Below are 14,818 nucleotides of genomic sequence, written 5' to 3'. Positions count from 1 at the left end.
CACCAAAGAAGGAGAAACTGTGTGAATGAAACATTATTTCTGCAAACATTGTAAAACAGATTTTCTGTTATTTACTTCATAACATTTTAGAATGGTGAAAAACTATTTTGCTAACACTGTATACTAGAATCAAATGAGATTAAAATTATGTGACAATCTAATTAAACTAATTTGATAATTGCTTTTTATCCTTTCTGTGTTATAAAGTGTCAAAAATCTTGAACAGACCTTTATTTGAATGAAACTGTACTTAGTCTGTTTAGAATTAATGACAAAGTACTTGTTAGCTGGGATAACAAAGAATTGGACCCACTACAAAAATAACCCTTAATTTCATAGGTATTTTTAATCTGCATGATGTAACTTTCATTTTCAACACAATCCATTTACTTGTCCAAAAGATCATATGATTGTTGTTGTTATATGACACCATTATTTTCCTTATAATAATTTCGTATACAAGTGGCAGCCAAATTATTCTGTCTCTTTTCCAGATTGACAGATGAGAAACTGTTCCTTAATTTTGAAAGAGCAGCCTTAATGTGTTTCATGGTCTAATGGGAGATGGTGATGACTTTTTCAGCCGAATATGTCAAATTGATGGGTTCAGGCTGATGACCCTTAGGGACAAGAGATGCCAGCTCTGGCAGGGCACTGCACACTTACTGGCAAATATTAAAACAGGTAATGACTTTTTTTTCACTCAGAATGGCCTCAGTGTGATGCATCTGATATTGTAACGGGCCAGAGAGCAGCTTGAGCAATTAACATATTTCTAACATGAAGTTTTCAGAAGTTGGTTTGACTCATTTTTACAGACGCAGCTGCAGTGAACCAGTTCTAACTATAGCTTGTAAATTAAATTGGTGTGCTGAGGTTAATAGATTAATGATTTTCTCATGAATGCAGTGTGTTGGCAAGGCACAAATATAAACCAAAGGGCAAGGAGGACATACCATAGTTGCATAAACAATCGAGGTGTTAAGACTTCATTAGTTTTTCTATACTAAGTGTGTGATAAGAAAAGTCCTGCGTCAGTGGAGGAAACAGGGACACATTAGGACCTGCTTTTCCAGACAAGAGGAACCATAGCTGCAGAAGAGCTTACAAAGAACAAAAAGAGCCCCTTGGAAAGGAACAGTTATGATAAATACATTTCTATATAAAGAATATTTTAAAAAATTAAATTGCAGTAGTTACAAAAAAGGTTTTTAACAACTACAAAAGCTGCCTGGTGGACTCCATATACTCCTCAGTGCTTTCAGAAGTTCATAATGTTTACTGAACCAAATCAAATACCTGAGTACCATCTTGAGTGTAGGCAATTAGAACCTCACCTAAATTCTTTACATAAAAAGGCAGTTCTCTTTTTAAATTACAACTTTTTAAAAATGAGGCAAGGTTATTATGGTATGTTGTGCTAGGTCAATTGATACAAGCCAAGAAAATAGACAAAAATTTATTAGACTCTGTATTACTGAGTAAACTGTATTTCATTTGTCTTGTTGTAACCAAAGTTATTTTTCAAATGTATGGAAGAAGTAAAGAACAATCAATACTGAGGTAAAACCCTCCTCTGAATTCCATCTCTATCTGGCCTGAACCATGAACTGGATTCATGAGCTATCATTCAATTTGAACATCTCCCTTGTTTACTAAACATGCATGGATAGATAGTAGGAATGTTTAAGACAAAACCATTAAACATTTAATAGCCAAATTCTAAAGACACATTTCAGCCTACAGACAGAGACTGCTTACACACCACTGCCTGCAACAACTCAGTCAGTATTTGGGGTGGTTCTGCAAAGCAGATCCCTGGGTACACTGAGGTAAGGGTGGCTTGTTCCTCACCTGGAAAGTCCCATTAGCAGCAGATTTTCATAAAGTGATTAGGTGAGTTGATTCAAGATGAAATCTTCCTGTGTGTTTCCTAGCCTGCATGCCTAGGAAAGCCCTGAGAAGGAAATGACTGCCATAAGGATTTCAACCCTCATTCACATTGAATAAATTTCAGCCACTTCTCATGCAGTGAACAGGAACATCAAGAGAGAGAATGGGCTGCGAAAGAAAGCACTTAATGACCTACTTGAGTGTAATTTAGCAGCCAAGGCTTAGTCTGAGATTGTAACCGAATGGAGCATCATGATAAGAGATGCTGGGGTTGTTAAGAATCAAAAGCACAAGCTTGTGGGTAGGAAGATCCTGAAAGACAGGAGCAGGAGCAGTGCTGCCTGACTGCTGTCGAGTGGCTTTGAAACCTGTGTTGTCAGAGCTGCTTGTCACAGACAGATATCTGTATATTCACTCAGCCTGACAAACTCCCAGATGCAGGATCACCCACAGCTGCATGGGAACCATGACAATATGGGTTGTAATCTCTGGCTTTTCATTTTCTACTCACTGCCAGCTTCAGCCTGGAACTTCATCTTAGGAAATTGGAGAGGTCTTGAGAAGTCTGGGGTAAGGTCTTCAGTTACACCATCAAATTGCCCTTGTGGATTGCACAGTAGAGATTTGTCAGTTCACACCAGTAGATTAGATGTATCCTGTAGGGTCATTCCCATGCATTCCTGTCAAATGTGCCAAATGGGGGTCCCCTTGCAGATACGGTTTTCCTTCCATGCTTTTCCCACGTGTAAATCCATTGTAATTAAGCATGTAGGTGCTTAAATTGTTGATTAAGGTCCTGAATGCAGAACCATCAAGAGTAAAAATACTGGATTTTATTTTCTGGAAACTAATTCAGCAGGCAAAAATGATGCCTGAAAATTAGAAAGCTTGAAGCTTTCTACAAGTTTATTCTATGTGTCACAAATAATAACCACAGAATCACTTAAAAGTATTGTTTCCTGCAAGGAGCAAGATCTAAACTCAGAGCTTTCTATGCTGAATGGAAGAAAGTATTTGGGGGATGAATATGCCCTTTCTCACCACCATGTAAGTTGAACAGCTTGTCAGTTGGAATGTCTTAACATGGTCAGGCTTCTAAACTAGAAGTCTTGCTCACTGATAAGTCTTGCATCTTTATCAGGACTGCCATTATACTTTGTGTTTTCCTTAAAGACCTGTTCTCTGGTGTCACAAAATGATGCCAAAACCTCACTTTCCATCTACAAAGCACATTTAGTCCTTGGCATTGTAAAGAGCTGGAAAGATTTACTTGAATGAAGCTCAGATATAAAGAAAGTGAAAATTTAAACAAAAAATTTGTTTTAAAGTCAGTGTCATAATTTTGGGGCAGGAAGTGATTTATGGCTTTTAGTGGTTCAGATTTGCAATTTATAGAACAAAAGAAATCATTACAACTATCAGAAAAGTGCATAATGAGAATAGGAGAGTGCTGAACCTCAAGCAAAGATTTTCACTGCTGGACCTGCCCACTTCAAACAAGTGTTCCTTAGCCAAAATGGAAGGGTATAGATTAAAACTAGGGGGAGGAGGAGAACTACTGAAATTCATAAAAATCAATTTTTATTGGAAAATTGCACCTGAAGGAGGTAGTTTAACAAATTTACCAACAAATTTAGCAGGAATGAGTCACCACTGGCTTTGTGAACATACAAGTCAGTTGAACTGCTGTGCCACCTTGAAGCACAAAGCCAGAGATCTGCCTGCAGTATTTAAGTCAGGAGTATTTCTGGGACTTTCACAAGCTGCTGCCTTCTCAGCAGGATGTGATTGATGAGAATGAGAGAGGTAGCAATTGTCATTCTATTGCAAAAATTCCTTATCTGTAAGTTTATGAGCAAAACTGGAATTTGATGAATGTCAGGTCATGACAAAAAAGCATTTCTTTCTTATCGTTCTGGCTTTTAGAAACATACTTTCCAGCAACAGACAATTTGATTTGTGTGTTCTGTTCTTGATTTGGTCAACTCATTCTGATGGCCAGAAATTTTATGAAAAGCATGTTTCCCCACACTCTTTTGATTTCTGTGTGTCATGGTAACCAGTGGCAGTAAATAACAACAATGTTCAAGCACTTTCTGAACCAGATTGTAGCTGGACAAGGGCCAATATAACAGGGAGAGGAAGTTTTGCCATGACAATATAGCAACAGATAACACAAAAGGTGTCCTTGAAACAAAACAGTTTCGACAGCAGCTATTGAACCACAGACCTCTGAGCACTCTGCATGTGAAGAAGAGCAGAATAAAGAAGGTACAAGAAGGCCAAAGCCATTGCTGGGCTAAATGTTCCTTCAGGAAGCTGGATGTCTTTTTTGCCTGAGAAAGTGAAGGTTCAGTCCTCAGTAGTGCAGGAATGCACTGTATTTCTCACACAGACTGAGTTTAGAGAGGCCATGCTGAGGTTCCTGGCCAAGCACGGGTTCCCTTCTGGACAGCAGCCACTGTTTCACTCCTGCTCAGGGAAGATGGTCCCATTCCATCCCACATGCCTTGCATGCTCCTCAGCCATATTTCAGGAAGGATGACACTGCTTGAACCTCGAACAACACTGATACTTTCACACCTGCCTAGCAGTACTGTAACATTGCCATGAATCACATAGCTATTTTTGGACAAAGTGATATTTCAGAGACAGTGAAACAGGATTTAAGAGGTGTCTCTGTGCTCTACATCAACATTGCTCCAAAACTGATCTGGGGAGCAGACCTTGACTGTCTGTCTGGTCATTGGTGGTATCTGCAATGTTCTGGCACTCCAACTGATGCAGCCAAAGGAGGTCTGGGAGCACAGCAAGCCTGTTCTGTGGCCAAAAGGAGACACACAAAGAAGTAGCCAGGCCCTGGTTCTTGTAGTAAAATGGGAGCTGTGGTGGGAGAAGCCTGCATTCTGCTGCAAACTTAGAAAGATGGAAACAAAGACTTTTCTGCAAAGTGATGATACTGTAATCCATTATCAAAAAGCACTGTGATGGCAAGTCCTAGAGATAAGGCTTGTTATCTGAATCTGAGAGGCACCTAAGAATGCCAGGTATGAGCAGAGAGTTACTCATGAACCTTTTTTTAATTAAGGGGATAATAATTTGATCTGGAATTAATGTTTGGCAGCAAGCTGTGTGGCTTGGGAAGCACTTTGGAATTCACACCTTCAAGTGTTTGCTGCTTTTTTGGCGTGCAGCATGTATTTGGTGAGTGAAGAAATATAGAGCATTTTGACCTTGAGGCAATTAATCTCTTCTGAGCACGTGGGTTTTGAACAGACATAGACATAATAAGAGTTTTTAAATTACAGAAGATGTGCTCAATCTTTCCATCGGTATAAAGATGAAAGAAAATGTGGGAAGGATCTCTGGGGGAGAGAAAAGCGCTCTTACTTTCTAAAAAAAAAGCACCTTCCATGTTTGAGAAGAGGTGGATGCTTTGAATCTCAGCTCTTCTTAGTTTGTTGCAAACTAATGTTAGAGATTGAACATGAGCAAGGAAAGAACTGCCGATAGTGTTTTGTCCTTGAATCGTATATACTGATATAGCAAAAGGCAACTCAGGTATCAACTATAGTGTCATTTTAGGGAAGGATTTGGAGTTACATTTTCACCTTTTCCAGAGAACTTTTCTATGTTCTGCATTTACCAAAGGGAAATTTTAAATAAAATTTTAAATAAATTATAATGCAATTATGTTATTTGATTTATCAGCACTGAATTCAGACTTACTCTACATGGGGACTGTGTTTCATACCACACACGAGAGGCTTGCCGTGATTTCAAATGTAAGCTGAGAAGAAAACAAATGCAAAGATTAAAAAGAGGACATTGCGGATAAATAAATACTAATTGAAATCAATAAATATAGATTAATTTGCACCAAATCAAGATCCAGACAATGCTCTGAAGAGCCATAAATGGGAAAATAAATAGACATCAACCTTTTTTCCGCAAAACTACCTTTCTGAGAGTAATCACAGTACCTAAATGCTCTTAATTTAAGCATTCACTGGAGGATGTTACAGGTAAGTGCTCATAATACACAGTAGGTGTTTCCCTGGGGGCCATGATAGTTTGCATAATGTGCTAGCTATTTCTTTTCCAGTGCTGTGATGGCAGAAAACTGTTACAGTAAGGCTAACTCTAATGTGAATTTTCATAACTGTCTTTTGCTAACAAGATCTATTGATTAAGTTCCAAGTTTCAAAGGTTAAAATAATACAAAACTGCCAGTACAGTCACTGCTCCTCCAATTTCGTTTTTATAATTAACTTCTTTATGTTCTAATCTATTTATAGATGGAGAAGTGGAGAGCCCCACAGCTGGAGCAGATGTGGCTGTTATTGGAGGTGAGTAGCAGACCATACTAAGCAGCACCATAAGAATTAAACCAGCAGGTTTGTTGATTTCTTGCATTTTGTAAAACCCCTGCTTTGCTGACAAGACAACATGAGCGGCGCAATTAGAGTTAATTAGGCCAGTGGGAAATCTGCTCCCAGAGGGGCTATTGGCAAGATAACAAGATGAGATAATGAGCACAAACCATACACTGAGCAGTGCCACCCTCATCCATTCCCCATTTTAGGACAAAATACCAAGCAGTCCAGCAGAAAAGTCAGTCTCTGATTTCGCTCAGTATTCACTGGATCAGGCTTGTCCTTCCGCACAGAGCTGGTGCAGCACCTTTGATTTGAGCGATGTTAGCTCATACCAGCTGACCCTTTATTGTTGCAGAATTCACCACACTCTATTTCCTGGTGTTCCATTAAAGCTCTCTCATGCATTTAAACTAAATACAGTTGTCAGAATAAATGAGCAGAGCTACGTTCACGGAGTGAACCTGTCTTTTTATTTTTATTGTGTTTGTTCATTTCCATGCTAACACACTAATTTCAGTCATTCACAAGGGGCTATACCAATCATTAGTGCAAATTGGTGAGGTTCTGCTATATTTCCCTCAGGTCCCATCTTCTGTAACTTTAATTTCAGCTTTCTATGAACAAGAAGCAGGTAAATTGATTTGTACTTAGTCCCTTAGGCTTATTAATATTGTGCTACATCTAAAGCCTATTAGAGCCTCTTGTGTCAAGGGATACCACTGAGGTCCTAAAAATTGATGAAGCCCACGCTGCAACCATGATATTATTTTCAACTTGAAGTTCTTTGTATAAGTGATTTCATTTCTGCTAGCAGTAACTTTACCTTCCAGAACCAAGCACCATGAAATCTGGGGGATAATGTTAAGGCATTATATATACTATATCTTTAAAGACAGAGTTATAATCTTTATTTGCCCTGCTAATATTCTGTCTATTCCTATGGTTTTATGCCAGTAGGGTATCAACACTCAGTTTACTGATGCTGATAAACGTAAAGCTTTGGAGATACCCACTCTTGCCACTTATCTTGAATATAAGATGGAGAAAAAGGGTACTCCACCTTCCTGTCGTTGTCTCTGCAGAAAAGTAGGCATTTCCAGGGAGCAATTCTTCTGACAAAACATAAAATTCACTTCTAGAAGAAATGACCCCACACACACACTGACAGCAGGGGAAGCCCTAGGAATGTTCTGTTCAAGTTCTTTTTGTTGTGTATTTCTTTAATATTTGGCTTATTCCTGGATTCATATGAATATAGAATCAGCTCAGTATCATGTACTCATACAGAATCACAGCAAAAACGTTTATAAGCATATTCTGGATCCATGAAAAAAATAATGTTTAAAAAATTAGAAAAGACACACAAGTTTAATAAACTTCAAAATACTTAATTTTTTTCAGAATTTTTAAGTCCATAATTTGATCTGGGAGGAAAGGGATAGAGTTTGTAGGTCTTTTAAGAATGGACTTGTCATGAACTTTTAATGGACTTCTACCTTTCACAGTGGAAAAGGATCATTAATTTACTTTTTTTCACTAGGATTGTTTCCATTCACCATTTAGTCCTACACACATTGAGGTCATCTATAGAAATTTTTGTCCAGTCAACACATAGCTGGAAATTAATCGAGAGGACAAGAAAGATCTACCTGGAACTCTTTCTTCTGCCAGGTGCCACTTTCACATTCATTACAATCAAACTTTCTTAATTAGAGCACAGAATGAAATGGCAGCTTGCAAATATAGAGCAGTTCCACAGCTCTTGCTATTTGTTTAATGTTCCCTATGAAATGCTCAGTGTCCTGAACATTTGCTGAAATTGAGAACACTCGAGAAGGCAGTGTTGGGTTGTCTGCAGCACCCCCCAACCCGGGTGTATGTTACCAGAAGGATGAAAGAAACCCATTGTTTTCCCTTTATGTTCTTTGATTTCTCCTCATTTTGAAATGAACTTTTAGCTCCAATATGTTCAATCAAATCAAGCCATTGGTTTAAAAGAAAGCTAGTGAGAATTTTTGTGGTATTCCTGTAGTATCTATATCCCACCTTGGGTTTTGTAGCATGTTCTGACTCTGCAACAAGCAAACCCCTTATGACACATGGGCTTTTCCCTACCCAGCAACTCAGGTCACGATGTCTGGCTGTGGGACACTTCTCATGTTTTACCACTGGTGATAGATTTAAGTGGTTTCTTTGCCCTAGGTGTGATTGCTGCCGTGGTGTTCGTCCTCATCTGCCTGCTGGTGGTGATGGTGCGCTACATGTACAGGCACAAGGGCACCTACCACACCAACGAGGCCAAGGGAACCGAGTTCGCCGAGAGCGCCGACGCCGCTCTGAAGAACGACCCCGCTCTCCAGGAGGCAGTGGATGAGAGCAAGAAGGAATATTTCATCTGAGAGGCAAGGATTTCCATGGAGACTTCCCCGAGGGAATCAATCAGAAATGTAACATCAACAGAAGTACTAAGAGGTGGATAATACGAGGATACAGGCGAGCATCCTAATTGAAAAGTATCTCTCTACTTTTTTTTTGTCACTGGGTTGTTTCTTTTCCTCTAGCAGTGAAGAACTAAATGCCAGATACTTGCCTGTTGATTTTATTAGCAACACAGCTGGTCACAGTTGAAATCAATATCAGATAAGAAGAAACAAAATCTCAGTATGAGTGATACACCAAAACCAGATAAAGATAGCAAATGTCAAGCCTTGACATTTGGTGAAAATAGCAGATGCCAAATGAAAACATCCTCTTAGAGTTAATGATGCATCCTATTCTGATATGATGAAGAACTACCTGAAATTGAATTTCAAATGGTAACAGAACAAACATTAAACTAGATAATGGTGATCTAGCTTGAAAAAAATAAATCTATAGCCCAGATATCCCCTCCCATCCACTTAAATGTGCATTTTTATTGGCACAGGGGAGTTTATGTTGGTTTTCGGGGGGATTTACACTGGGATTTCTTTTTTTAATATTTGAATTTTATACATATATAAAAATCAAAGACACTTCAAAGAAATAAAACCTTGGAAAACGTGGTAAAGGTAAGAGTGAAGGATTTATTACTGACTTTCTCTGCATGGCAGCTTGAGAACTGCGAGATGTTGGAATTTACACTATAGTATACAATACTCAGTAGATGTACAAATATGATTCCAATTAGTCTGTAGGTTTTCTGCACACATGCATAAGTAGATAGATACTAAAAGGTAAAGCATCCTGGTTTGAGCAGGCCCTTTGAAACAATGGAGCTCAGCTACATTTTTTCCATGTAAGATATTTTTGCCTGAATATTTATTTATTTATTTTGCATTAGAAAATTCTCTGAGTGCCTGCCAGCAGGATTGTAGATTTTTGCAGGGAGAGGAATGCAGTTCTGGTGCAGATATGAGTACATCTTTCACAAATGCAACCTTATGACTGTCACTATAAAGAAGCTTGTTCATCTGCCTCCCACTGGCTTTATTTCTCACTCTGTATGGCTTCTGTGTAGCCTTTGCAGTATGCTAGACCAGAGAATTACACTGAAACCAGTGCTTTATTATAAATAAATAAATAAATAAATAGATTATTCATGGTGGGTCACATGAAAAGATCTTATTCCTCACCTAAGAATCAACGGTGATGAGTTTATTTACCCCAGTAAGCTGGCTTCCTAATTGAAGCCCACAATTACCTCCAGAAATAGGATAATTGTTCTCTGCACCTGCTCATCCACAGCTGTCATGGTGTCCTGGACTACTGAAAATAGAGGTGGAGAAATGCAAGATAACAAGATACTGATGAGCTCTGCTCAAGCTGATATATTTTTTCCTATGCTTTGATCTATATGTGTGTGTACATTATATATAAAGTCATCTACAGCTGTGCTTTCAAGACACTGTTGCTGATCACTTGTGCTCATTCTTGGCACCAAAGCTCTGGAAAGATTCTGGACTCTGGTGTTCATTACTGACATTGGCCTCAAAAATGCTGTAAGAGATCTGAGCAAGGTAAGACTCTGAGGACCCAACTGAAGAAAGAAGATATTTTTGTCTTTCAATCACAGTCTCAGTTTTTGGTCAGTACTTGAAGAAGATGAACTCTGAATTATTTTTAGAATCCCAATACCTTTAATTTTGAATGTTAATCCACATGCGTTAGCATTTTAACCAAAGAATGTGAAACTTGTGCCAAATTTATTAAATGCTTAAGATACTTTCTGTAACTTACCATTGCAGAACCACATTGTATTCTGTGGCTAGTGCAGTATAAAATGCACAAAACACAGAGCTGAAATATTTGATATTATGCATCTATCTCCTTCTTAGACCCATTAATATTTTAATCAGTTTAAAATATTAATAATTTTTAAATCATTTTGCTTCTGAAATAGGAACTATTTTATTTCTCTAGGACAAGTGTTAGAAACAAAATCACCGATCTTAACTGTAAGACTGAGTTTATAAAACTGAAGACCCTTGATCCTCCAGTTCAATAAAAATATAAATATTTCCTTTGGGAAAAAGATAACTGGGGTGACTTGAGCTCTGCTGCATCTCCCACAAAAAGTGTGGGAACACCAAAGAATTTTCCTCCAGCCCTAGCAGGACCTATAGAGGACGACCAGCCTTTTGTCCCCTTTCATACATTCAGAACGTGTAACATTATCATAACTGTTAAAGAAAATTGACTTAACAGAAAAGTGTGATGGACATAGAGAATAAATTCCTGCCTCTCTTCTCAGTCATGAAATTCTGGCTTTTGCAAGTTGAGCTTGCAGATTTTCATTAGACACCTGTGTTGTACCTGTTACACATGGGAACCTGACTTGGTGTTTCTTTTGGTGTGGGTGTGAGCTTTTAAATTATGATTTAGACAAAATGCCACAGTGGAATTGTAGAGGCCATTTTTTCTGTTGGTATAGCATGAGCTCAGCGGAGCTCAGGCAATTCTTACCAGTTCAGTCAACTTCAGACTTGGTGTCATTGCTTCCCTTAAATCTCAACTGAAAGCAGCTTCTGGTCTCTGACTATATCTCTTCTTTGTAGCTTAGTTAACAGTCTTTATCCCATTTTCCCTATTTATCTAGGCTGACAGACAGTCCAAGCATTCAGGAACAGCTTCCCTGTTGGTAACAAGCCACTTTGAATAGTTGGGAAGCAGCACTTCTGTCATGAGCTGTGGTTTTAGTGAATTTATTTCTTTACTGTGTCCTTCTGGGTTTCAGGGCCTTGTGTATTTAGAAATTACTCAAGCACACTCAACAGAGAGAAGAAATGGTTTGTGGAGATTTTCTGTTTCTTTGTTTTCTTCAGGAAAAACTTAGCTTTGTAATGAAGAAACCTCATGATATCAGGCGACTGGCACGTTCTAATGGCCTCATCCTGCTGTTTTTTACTCTTACAATAACTCTACTGTCTTGAGTCATTCAATTTAGTTGTAAAAAGAGTGCATTACAAACTTCCTATAACTTTAACAACTAATTAGCAAAACATCCCTCTGCAAGCAGCATGCTGTGCTAAAACAAACGTTATGTACAACGCTGACACATCTCAGTTGGCAGCCGTAGCTTTTCATCACTGATGGTTAAATGATTTTTACAGTTTGCTGCCTGAATAGGATAATTAATGAAACAGATTCTGCTTCCCCCACATCTGGGGTCCCTCTAATGCTGTGGCCTGTTGTCCTGCAGCTCTTTGGTGCCTCATTTTCTCAGCTGTGGCTGCTGTTCTTCCTTGCACTCCCTCAGCTCCCATCTGGATCTCTACTGCCTTCTCTATGGCAAAGGATTAGCTATTTACTTATGTAGTTATTTACCTATTTTTTATCTATGAAGTTGCTCTGCCCCTCTGTGCTGCCCAATAAAATTTTTCAGAAGGGTTTTAGGTCTGGATTGCCAATGCTACATCAAATTTGAGCAAACATGACTAATCTGACCTGAGACAGATTTACAGAGTGATCACATATGCCACATTTTTACAGAAAACAGGTCTAAAAATAGCATTGTAAGTTCTGTAGTTGTTAAATATAGTGCTATTAATCTGCAGTGATCATCTCCAATGTTTCTCCCCAAACAAGGCATCATTATGATGATCCCTCAAGCCAGTTGATTTTGTCCTCATGCCTTAATGCCCTGTGAAAACTTGTTGAATCCCACTTTGCATAGGAAGTCACAGGTCCACATTTACAAGTATAAGTAAGTCATTTTTCAATGATGTATGGGAAAGCAGTGCACCAAAATGACCAATATTTGCTGAAGTTGGCAGGCAGAAAATAAATATGATCCTGTAGGAACACATGATATTTTTTTTAAGATACATGGAAATTACAAAAATTAAACATAGTATTTCTGGTGACATTAGTGAGTTTTAAGAGAGGGTTCATAAAGCTTTCAAATTCTTTCACTGATAAAAATAATCCCTTGCAAAGGGAAATTTATCTCCTTTAAACCATTACTTTTTGTCAGTGTTTCAAAAAAGTTTTCACAGATTCAATATTCTGACATTCCATCTCAACGTCTTGAGCTCAATTTCTTCAATGACTTTATGAGCATAACTGACAGTCCCCCCCTGCACAAACATGACTGCTTGCCCATCTCAGCCTCTGAAGCATCATTACAGCTCAGCAGAGTAATTCTGTCCAAAAGAATTCAGTCCCAATTGTGTATCTGGCCAGCCAGACCATGGACCTGGGGTGCATTTTTCTGGGGCTTGGCCTCTGCTCTTCCAGGTTTTCCTCAGTTCCCATATGCCACTGCACATTAATACAGACCTGAGGAGAATTTAGTCAGGCACTTGTCAAGGAAACAAGACATACAGAGATATACAGATGTGTAATTTTTTTTCTTTTTAGAATACCATGACCAAATCACTTTGGACTACTATTAAAAATAGGACTATGGTATTTCTCAGAACATCAAGTTTTCTCTTAAATCAAATCTAGGGATCACGGGGGTACACCAGTACATGGAAATAAAAATGACTATTTTCTTTCAACAAGGAATGCAGACAAAGTGCTGAAACATTTATAGTCCCAGGATAACCAGAAAAGGACTGCACTACTTAAAGCCTGCACAAATTCCTTACAGAACAGAGGAAACAATGAGACAAGATGCTGAGAAAATCAGTAAAAAGGTGCAGAGCAAGAGAAGGTAATCTGATGTCAATAGGGATGGAGAGAAGTTTTTCTTCAAATAAAATAGATATTGCTGTTTGGATAAATCAGTGTATTTGCTGACTGTAACTGCTGACAACAAATTTCTTTGAATTTTATGAGATGTTTTCTTTGAATTAAATGAGATGTTTGGATTCCTTGTGTGTGCAAATCCAATCAAAAAATGATGGTACATACACACCAAGAGGACACTCGCATTAAATGTATTAAAAGCTGTTTATTGCATTTTCTAAAATCTCTCGTTCTTCTCATAAGAAATCTTTGTATGTTTAGAAAGTGCAGAAGCCTCACAGCAGCAGCTCATTCAGAACAGAGTACTAAATACTTGAACAAGCAATGGACTCACATCTGATGTCTGGAAATTTGGGTATATAAAGGAAGATAACAATATCAAAATAAAACATAGATGGTGAGAAAAAATTCCAACCATATTATAAAGAAGTTAGTTATTTGTTGTAAGAGATTCTTCTCTAATTAAGGACAGTAGTATTGTAAGCAACTTAAAATAAGGAATCTTTATGCTACATGCCCATTCCCTTGGGACAGAATCCCACTGCATTCAATGGGACAAGCATTTTATTCATGACATTTATCCTCCCTGCAAAAAAAATTGTATTTCCATACAGGTCAGAAAGAAAACACATTAAATTAAAATGCAGTCTTTATAAGTGCTGATCTTTCAGCACAACTTCTTGCCTTTACATCTTTTCTGTTGTTTCAAACTGTATGTGTAATGGAAAATAGCTGATATGTTATACTAAGTCTGTTTGGATTGCAGCATTGCTATGAAAAGAATGGAAAAAAAGAGCATCCAAAGCTTACTGCTGATTTTATGTTAAAGCTGACTATAATGTTTGTATTTACCAAAGCTATTAATACACTGATGGTGTAAATCTACTATATTTTGAATGGAAAATAAAAGAAATTAATAACTTTATAATTAAAGTTCTAATTTTTAGCATTTAAAAGGCTCTTCTTATATTTTTCTTCTTTTTCAAAACATCATAAACTTAGACTTGCCAATTACATTACTTTCATGTGAATATAGATCAAAAAGGAATAGTCAGCTAGAATTTTTCTTAATAGAGCATATAAACCCTAAAAGATATACTGCTGGTGTTTGCATTAAAAAGCCAGAGAAGCTTTTGATGGATCTAAGAAGGAGTCAACCTTCAAATGAGAAACCAAACAATTGTTCTCTTTGAAGAAACATTATCCTGTGGATGTTGGTGTGGACCTGTGCACTGCTCTGTAATCTAAAGCATGGCACTCTTAAAATTCTGGGCAAATTGTAAACATCTGATGGCTATTTGCTGTTGGCTGACCTGCCTTCCACCCAGCTGGTACCAAATGTGAATACTTCTGCTTTGTTCTTTATTGCTTTC

The 14,818-nt window shown here is 37.9% G+C and overlaps 1 protein-coding gene across 1 annotated transcript in view; it reads left to right on the top strand.

The window, feature by feature from the left end:
• GYPC (glycophorin C (Gerbich blood group)) overlaps positions 1–14,401 on the top strand; it is a 33,205-nt gene extending 18,804 nt beyond the window's left edge. Inside the window, exons 2-3 of the mRNA XM_059476245.1 lie at positions 6,192–6,242; positions 8,475–14,401. Of these exons, the coding sequence (XP_059332228.1) occupies positions 6,192–6,242; positions 8,475–8,671 (248 nt within the window). The 3' untranslated portion in view covers positions 8,672–14,401. The remainder of the gene's footprint in view (positions 1–6,191; positions 6,243–8,474) is intronic.
• Positions 14,402–14,818: the final 417 nt, after the last annotated feature.

This window comes from Ammospiza nelsoni, chromosome 7 (genome assembly GCF_027579445.1).
Source record: "Ammospiza nelsoni isolate bAmmNel1 chromosome 7, bAmmNel1.pri, whole genome shotgun sequence".
In the NCBI taxonomy this organism is placed as follows: Eukaryota; Metazoa; Chordata; class Aves; order Passeriformes; family Passerellidae; genus Ammospiza; species Ammospiza nelsoni.
This window is presented reverse-complemented; position numbering and strand designations above follow the sequence as displayed.